Source organism: Chinchilla lanigera, unplaced genomic scaffold (genome assembly GCF_000276665.1).
Source record: "Chinchilla lanigera isolate Chin_1 unplaced genomic scaffold, ChiLan1.0 scaffold00077, whole genome shotgun sequence".
NCBI lineage: Eukaryota > Metazoa > Chordata > Mammalia > Rodentia > Chinchillidae > Chinchilla > Chinchilla lanigera.
In genome coordinates this window covers 7,648,280-7,657,020 of record NW_004955478.1, presented here as the reverse complement: position 1 = coordinate 7,657,020, position 8,741 = coordinate 7,648,280, and the positions used below count along the sequence as shown (strand labels likewise).

Genomic DNA, 8,741 nt, shown 5'->3' with positions numbered 1-8,741 from the left:
AATAATGACGCACTACTCAAAACTGTCTAGAAACAAAATGTACAAATCACTGAAATAATGTACTAAAAATAGTCCAAGAGTGATGACTCACAGGCTTCTAAAACACTTTATCTGATGAATTTCCTAATCTCCGTATGCTTTTCTTTTTTTTTTCTACTTTTATTTTACCTACTTATTTACTTCTTTTTTTTGGAGACAGGGTCTCACTACATAGTTCAGGGTGGCCTTGCACTCTCAGTGATCTTCCTGCCTCAGCCTTCCCAGTGCTAGGATTACAGGTGTATACCACCACACCTGGCCTTGTTTGGCTTTCTGAGACAAGGTCTCTCTGTGCGTAGTTCACATTGGCCTTGAGCTCACTATGTAGACCACGCAGGCATGCTTCACCACACCCAGCACTTTTCTACTTTTAAGTATATCAGAAGTTCATTCCAAAGGGCAAAAAGGGAAGTTTTGGAAAACTCTGTTCATTACAAATTTCTTGGTTTTGTAGGATTATCCTACAAAACTATCTACCTCCTGACAGCACTGAGCAGGTAGAAATGTGATCCAGTTTACAGATAGGAGAGGATGAGTGCACGTGGTAGCGATGAAGACACGATTCTCTATCCTGGGGCTGCATTACCTCAGACAGCTCCTACAGCCTTCCACTAAAAATCTGTGGAAGTAAAAAAAAAAAAAAAAAAAAAAGACTTCAGCGGAAGGGCCTTCCACAGCCCGAAGACAGGCGCCTGGAGCCCAGAGGATGGGCCTGCGCTGCTGGTGGAGACGGTCCTCTCTCCCTGAGCGGCCGCCCCGGGCAACAGAGACCCAGGAGCCTCACGCTCCCCAGCACAGGTGTAGCACACTGCAGGGCGTCCCTTCCTTTTTTGCTTTTTGAGACAGGGTCTCACTATTTAGCCCAGGCTGGCCTTGAACTCACTGTGTAGCCCAGGCTGGTGAGGCCACCCTCACAGCAATCCTCCTGGCTCAGCCTCCTGAGTGCTGGGATTACAGGCGCACTCCAACAGCCCCAGCAGGTGTCCCTTCTTGACATACTCACACTAACAATAATGCTATCCCACCTTGAGATGTTTTCGAACAGAATTTCTGTGATTCCTACATTATTCTTCAACTCTAAACCCCAAAACTAGACACTAAACATTTAGAAAACGGGGCCCTTCCCTTACCTGGCAAATAGTGAGATTTTATGATTCAAATTCAGTTTAATAGCTGCAAAACTGTTTCAATATGCAAAGTCCCCCAAACTTGTTTTTAATTGTTACAGGTAACATTTAACTTCCCCAGTTTTACCATTGCTTAATACAAACCAGGTCTGTGGTGCTAATTCCATCTCTGGGCGTTTTTACCAGTGGTCTGAATCCTGGGCACCAGACCTAGCAACGTTCACTTCCCCCTGGGCTCGCAGGCTAACCTAGCACTGAGCAACGCGGCAGAGGGCGAAGGAGTGGAAAGGGGCGGAGGGGCAGAAGGAACAGAGCAGAGAAATGGATCTGTTCTGAATATGTCTGTGGACAGCTTTGACTTTTGGAACTACATGTATGTCTCACACGTACTCACACAAAAAGAAAGCAAGAGAAAAAAGTCAAGGACGGGGGAAAGGGGCATCATTTGCTCAAATCACAAAATTAAAATGAAATTAGTAAAGAACTGTCTCCACAGACTTGTACAGAGAAATACGAAAACGTACGTCATGCAGGACACTGGCAGATCCTACTTCCCATCCCACATGTCCTGCCAGGTTTGTCACTCCCTGGGGAAGATGCAGAATCCCGGCGCCTCTCCTTGAATTTGGGGAGAGGGGGGCTTCTGTGACTGCCTTCACGGATATGCTGGGAGTGGCATTTGACGTCCACACTGAGGTCGTACAGGGCAACAGCAGCTTCTCTTGGCTTTTTCCAGGGAGGCTTGCCCTAGGACCCCAGTGGCTGTGTAGAATTCCAGTCACAGGGAGAAGAACAGAGACCCCAGCTTTCCGTCCTAGCTGCCTTTCAGGGAACAACCGCCATGGGAGGGAGCTGTCTGCAAGCGGCCCCTCGGTCCGCAGTCCTGGTCTAGCCTCCGCAGGTCACCCTGCTGGGGCACACAGGAGCCTTGACCCCTGACCCTTTCCACATGACAGATCTGGAGGAAAACGAGTAACTGTTATTGTTGGAAGCCACCACTTGTGACGTTGGCTGTTACGTAGCAACAGTTAACTGAACTAACACTGTACCCCGCTCACGAACACCTCTGCTATCAGACACCCAAGAGCCAAGAGGCTCACGCCTCACGGGGCCAAGTGGGTGCAGAGGCGCCCCACTGAAGCCTATGCGGTCCTCCTCAGAGAAGGCGATCCCTGTCACACCCTCCCGCTCGCTGGCTCCCTCGCCCACGGAGGTGCCAGTCCCTCGGTGAGCAGAGGTGGAGGCGGAAGACAGGGTCAGGAGCTGGTGGAAAAGCCAAAGAATGGAGGCGGGGACACCAACCCACCGCAGCCGGGAGAACGCACTGCAGAGCCTGCTTCCTGGGGGCCCCAGTCTGCTGACCTCAGGAGCCACTGCATGACCACACTTCTGAGTTCCCATGTGTTGAACTCACTCGCAATGATCTAGAAGTGATGAAAGCATCCCTGCCGGCTCTGCCCAAGGGCGCCGGGAGTTTAGCGTGGTTTTGAAAGATCTCCACCTGACTGAGAAGAGGGAAGAATGTGTACGCAAAGAGCTGATTGCAAGCGGCGGGAAAGGAGGTCTGGGCCAGAGACCCCTGGCGGCGCACTGGGCGCGGCTGGCAAGGACAGCGCGTGCAGGAGGTGCTTGCTCAGAGATAGAAGTTGTTGGCTTTTTAATTTAAGGAGCGCTTTCACAAAGCAAGCACTTTGTTAGATACCCTTTCTCATGTCCCTCCAGCTCTCCCGGTTTTCCTAGGTCCTAATGGTTTTCCTAGGTCCTAACAGCTGACAGCCCAAGGAGAATCGGAATCTGGGGGAGCGGGGCTTCGCAGGGGCAAACAGCACACTTCCAGGCAGTTTAAGTCATCTGGTTGCAGCCTAGAGGGAGGCAGCTTCCACTCCAGCTGGCAGCTTAGGGCAGAGGGCAGAGCCAATGGCCGCAAGCTGGCCAAGCCACGTGGTCCTTTTGCTGTGACAAGTTCACACAGGTCAGGGCAGTGGCCTCCTCTGCAAGGAAAAGGATCAACGGAGCAAATAAAACCCACAGCCAACTAAAGGCCCAGGACGAAGGAACCACATGTCCCGCAGTGAGGACAGAAACGTGGCCACTGTCAGAGGTCACGCACAAGCAAATGAACGTGAGAAAAGCTGCCTGCTGCGGAGAACAGCGGGTACAGGAGAGGCAGGAGGCCTCAGGCCCAGCCCCCGCCTGCCCCTCCCGCCCACTTCACTGTCTGGCCACACTGGCCTCAGTGCTGCTAGCGCTGCCCCCTGAGTACCCCAGCCACACTCTTTTATTGAGACAGGGTCTCGCTTTGTGGTTCGGGTTGGCTTTGAACTCATTATGTAACCCAGGCTGTCCCTGAGCTCACGGCAATCCTCCTGCCTCAGCCTCCTCGGTGATGGGATCACAGGCGTGCGCCACATTCCCACCATGGGACATCTGTGCTGCTGCTGGCCCCTAGAGTACTCCCGCAACCCGTAAAGCCAAGGCTCACTGCCTCGCGTCCCTCAGGTCTCTGCCCAGGTTACCTCCTCCGCCCCCTTCCTGCCAGTCCCTTTTCGGGCTGCAATGTTTACCACCCCGATGCTTTTCTTGCTGACTCTGTGAGCAGAGAACAAACCCCCACGGTCAGGGTCCTTCTCTAACTTGCTCATCGCCGTGTGCTCAGGGCCTGGGACAGGGAGGACCTGGCACAAATAGGAACTCCGTCCCTCACAGGTGAAGAAAATAGCAGAAAGACACGAGCAGAAAGGCCTGGCCAGGCAGCATTACCTTCTTCCCAGCTGTGGGGCTGCTCTCCACGCTCTGCACCGGGCTCCCGTGGGGGCTCCGACTTTCCTGGGGCACACACCTGCCCATGTACACGCTGTAGTCCAGAAGCATCTTCTGCCGCACGCTGCCCACCAGCTCCTTCTGCTTTGGCTGCGTCATGATCTCCTCCACGCTGCCTTTGCTGCTGCTGCGGCTGTGGGTCAGGTGCCCGGAAGGACTGCTGTGTCTGCTGTGGCTGGGCAGGAGCCCTGGGGCAAAGAAGTAATAGCTATGAGTACGAAGAGGAGGGGTCAGCACTCAGCAGCGTGAACAGCCCTGGGTTAACAGAAGAGGAGCTAAAATGCTATCAAATGATGGTTCGAAAGTACTTACAAGGGCTGAGCATGGCGGCACACCTGAGGTAAGAGGATACACAAATTTGAGCCCGGCCTGGGTGACTCAGCGACCAAGTGAGACTCTGTCTCAAAATTAAAAAAAAAAAAAAAAAAGCAGAGCATGTAGCTCAGTGCAAAGGCCTTGAGTTCAACCCCCAGGACTAGAAGAAAAAAATCTAATCAAATCATTTTACTTTTGCTAGGTTCCAGCCATCTGTAATGAAACTCCCCAAGTCTCATAGAGAGTTGCACAAATCATTTCCTAATTTAAATTTTAGCTAGCTAATTTCCAGGTACTATTTGAAATTTCACCTTGAATTCAAATTTGTACAACCCTTTATTATCCTCATATCATTTGACTGTTTCATATTACTTTTAAATGTTGGGATAAAAACTGCATCAAAAGTATCTGTGCCTGCTATCCCAGCACTCAGGAGGCTGAGCAAGCGAGGGGGACCGCTGTGAGTTCAAGGCCAGCCTGGGCAACCGAGTGAATTCAAGGCCAGTTTGAACTACATAGTGAGACCCTGTCTCAGAAAAAAAAACTAAAACACAAATGATAAACACTGAGTGCACTGTCGTATCCTAGACTAGAACTTGGAAGAGAAAAAAGGCTTTAGTGGGAAACCCTGTGAAATCCAAGTAAAGCCTAGTTTAACAATTTAGTTAACGATTAAAAAATAAAATAAAAACAATGCTAACAAACAGGGTAGCAGGACGCCAATACTTTAACTGGTCACGTCTCAGTGCTCGCCGGCCACCTGGCCTGATGATACTGTACTGAACGGCACAGGGTCAGGCTCACGAGCAGAGATGAGCGGCGGCTGGTGCTGAGGTGTTCTCACCTACTTAGATCTTCTTTCATTCAGCATATTGGGTTTAATCGCGGCTCCCAAAAGGTATGTTGGTCACCTCAGCATGTGACTTTTTTTTTTTCCTCTTTTTGAGAGCGGGTCTCACTACGCAGTTCAGGCTGGCCTTGAGCTCACTTACAACGATCCTCCTGCCTCAGCCTCCCAAGTGCTGGGATTACAGGCGTGCGCCACCAGGCCTGACTGTGACCTTGTTTGGAAATAGGGTTTTTATAGATAGAACTGGTTAAAATGAAGTCATCCTGGAAGTAGTGGGCTCTCAATCCAATATGACTGGAGTCCTTACAAGAAGAGGAGATGAGAAGCTGAGTGCGGTGGGGCATGTCTGTAATCCCAGCAGCTAGGAGGCTGAAGCAGGAGGACTGCTGTAAATGCAAGGCCAGCTCTGGCTGCATAGCCTAAACTACATAACAAGACCCTGTGTCATGAAAAAAAAAAGAGAAATGCAGCGACAATGCACATGATGAAAGGCAGAATCTAGAGGGCTGCAGCTGCAAGCCCGGAATCTGTGAGCAACGTAAGCTAGCAAGAGGCAAGGAAGAGCTCTGTGCAGTCTCTGAGAAGCACAGTCTCACTAACACCTTGATTCTGGACTTCAAGCCTCCAGGCATGTGAAAGAATAAACTGTTAGTTTTAAGCCACCCAGTTTGTGGCATTTTGTCCCGGCAGCCCGAGGAAATGAGTGTATTTAGTAATCTTCTTATGCATCTTGAGTTTTAGTGCTTAAGGTACGTGCAAGGGACTTTGGGATTGCAGCACTTCTGTCAATGGCATCTCTATCAATTTCTGCCCAGCAGGCCAGAGGATTCCACATGGCAATCTCAGGCTTGGAGGCCAGGCTGAGGTTTAGGAGCTCAAGAGCACCAGTATGAAGTACCTCAGACTTTTCTGCCTTTTTAATTTTTTCTTTGCAGGTTTGGGATCAAACCTAGGCTGTGCACACACTAGCAGATGCTCTAGCACTGGCCTATACCCCAGTTCTCACCTGCTTTCTTCTAACTAGTTTCTCCTGTTGCTGCCTCTTTCAGAACATCGTACCCCACCCCCCAAAAATTCCCATGGAGCAACCCAAGGCTAACCATTTACATCTGCAGATGGGCCAGGCCTGCAATGACTTGGTACGAAGAGTTGAAATGATTAGTCTAAAAGGTACGTGAGTTGGGAGAACACACTTCAGGGGGCAGGAAAAAATCAATTCAGGGTGGGCTTCCTTCCTGCCTGGAATCTTTCCCAATCTCTCCATAGGCCCTTTAAAAATGCAAAAGCACTTAGCACAAATGCCGTTACCTGGTTTACTTCCAGAGATACCAAGTGGCTTCTTGAGGTCTGACTTCAGCTTAGATGCCAGAACAAATCTCCTAAACCACTCCTCTTTCTCTCGCCCAGTTCTCCCGAACAGATATAGTATCTGATCTCGGTGGACAGATCTTGTTCCCTCTTGAGGGTAAGGTGGCTTCTTAGGGTCCTCGCTTCCCAGATCTCTCTCAGCTGGTGGTTTCTCTTCAGAAGTCTCCTTATCAGTCTGAGCCTTAGACATAAAGTCATCTTGTCGACCAAGCTCAATACAAATGGGGTACTTTTTATTCCAGATTCGTTTTCGAGCCAAACTTTTAGGTACCAGATAAATCTACAAATAAAGTGAAATGATTTATGCACTTAAGAGTAGCTATACTGTACATTAATATTACACATAACACAAAGCTTACAGTATTTTGGGGTTGGTTTTTTTTTTTTTTTTTTTGTCTTTTTGAGACAGGGTCTCTCTATGCAGTTCAGGCTGGCCCTGAGCTCACCTTGTAGCCCAGGCTGGTCTTGAACTTGCAATGATCCTCCTGCCTCAGCCTCATGAGTATTGGGATTACAGGCATGCACCACCATGCCCAGCTGCTTACAGTATTTTTGATTAAAATGATCAATGTGAAATAATCTTTCTTACCTGTCTCTAACACAACTATATAACTGGAATAAATTTTTAGAAATGACTTGCTATTCCTCAAAATCATTCCAGAATGTAGATGTTTAAGAGTTCTGCAAGAATTGTATGTATGTATCATTTTGCAGAAGTAGCAATAATAACATTTAGCTCATTATCATTAACTAGGTTTAGACGCCAACTGTGTTTAATGATGGTCTAAACTTAAGCTGGGGGAAAAAGAATTATCAATCTAGATGGGAAGCTCCAGGCAACAATGGGTATCAAATAAAAAATAAACTTACACAGAAAGTAATTACTTCTATCATTTTAGAGAAACGTAAACATCACTCAGATTGGCTGTACGGACAAAGAACCTATAGCTTTGTTAACATACAAATAATATGCCGGGTATGGTGATGCACACCTGTAATTCCAGCACTTGGGAGGCTGGGGCAGGAGGACAGCTGTGAGCTCAAGAGCAGTGAGTGCAAGGCCACCCAGAACTACACAGTGAAACCCTGTCCCAACCTCCCCCAACTCAAAGAAAAAAAATCATACAACTGACACATTCCTCACAAGAACTACTGTATATAACAGTTTACAAAAACGTATTACCCCGCGTACACACAACGGTCACATCCTACAGAGCCTTCATTAGTTAGTATCCCCCTACCATGTAGCTTTTTGTTTGGCTGATTAGCTCAGCTCTGAGGCAGAATTGTGCGTGCTGGATGCTCGTGCCTGAGATGTGGTCCGTGCGCCTGCCGCATGTGTGGGACCTGAGAGATCATCCAAGTCCAGGCTCCCAGCCCCACCTAAACTGAACCAGAATCTGCACTGTAATAGGTGCCCACGTGGTTGGCACGTGCACTGAAGGTAGAGAGGTACTGTTACTGTCCTAAAGGATACTGATCCTTAAACGACAAAAACAAAAACCTGCTTGGTGGGGAAAATGCAATAAAGCAACCAAGATGCCAAATGCTTTTCATTCATCTAAGCTCTGCTTCCAAAATTCCTAGGGCTCACCTTGCTGTCCGAAAGGTCATAGATTTTCTGGCTGATGTAGGTGACCTCTGGCTTCGTTTCGTTGTAGCTCGCCCTCCTGGATATGTTTTTGTTGGGCTTTGAAAGCCTTAAGGTTCCACCCTCAAGTCGAACAAAGACTGAATGTGTCAAAGTCGCGTGGTAAGTTTCTGGATCATAGTTGTAAATCTCATTCATCCATCCCTAGTGGAGAAAAACTTTCATTAGTAAACTCAGAGCGAACACAAATCTGATTCAGGGAAAACGATGACCACCGTGGTATTTGGGACACTGAAACCAACTTCCTCACCTGGCGCTGCTGAGACCATGCAAAAATGGAGTAATTTGGTACGGTTCTGCTAACCAAAAATCTGGATCTGGGGAGAGAATGGTAATGTCCACTATCCTAAATAAAAGCTGCTGCTGCTTTTTTTTTAAACTGACAAGCAAATCAAGATATTCTAAAGTTTTGTTCACGTAACCGAGAAGTCTCCAGCCTGACCCCTGGGGATAAGACACCATGCTCACACTGGCTTTCTCAGGTAGCTCTTCTCAACCCACTTGCAAACTATCTTTGAAACTTCACATTCAAAAGCTCAGAAAACCTGCCAGAACTTTTTGTTTGTTTGTT

The 8,741-nt window shown here is 48.4% G+C and overlaps 1 protein-coding gene across 4 annotated transcripts in view; it reads right to left on the bottom strand.

The window, feature by feature from the left end:
* Tex2 (testis expressed 2) overlaps window positions 1-8,741 on the bottom strand; it is a 72,941-nt gene that overhangs the window by 32,116 nt on the left and 32,084 nt on the right. For all 4 annotated transcript variants that reach the window (XM_013503181.1, XM_005402172.2, XM_013503182.1 and 1 more), the window contains exons 3-5: window positions 8,114-8,314; window positions 6,460-6,799; window positions 3,927-4,174 (exon numbers count right to left, since the gene is read on the bottom strand). In XM_013503181.1, the coding sequence (XP_013358635.1) occupies window positions 3,927-4,174; window positions 6,460-6,799; window positions 8,114-8,314 (789 nt within the window). The remainder of the gene's footprint in view (window positions 1-3,926; window positions 4,175-6,459; window positions 6,800-8,113; window positions 8,315-8,741) is intronic.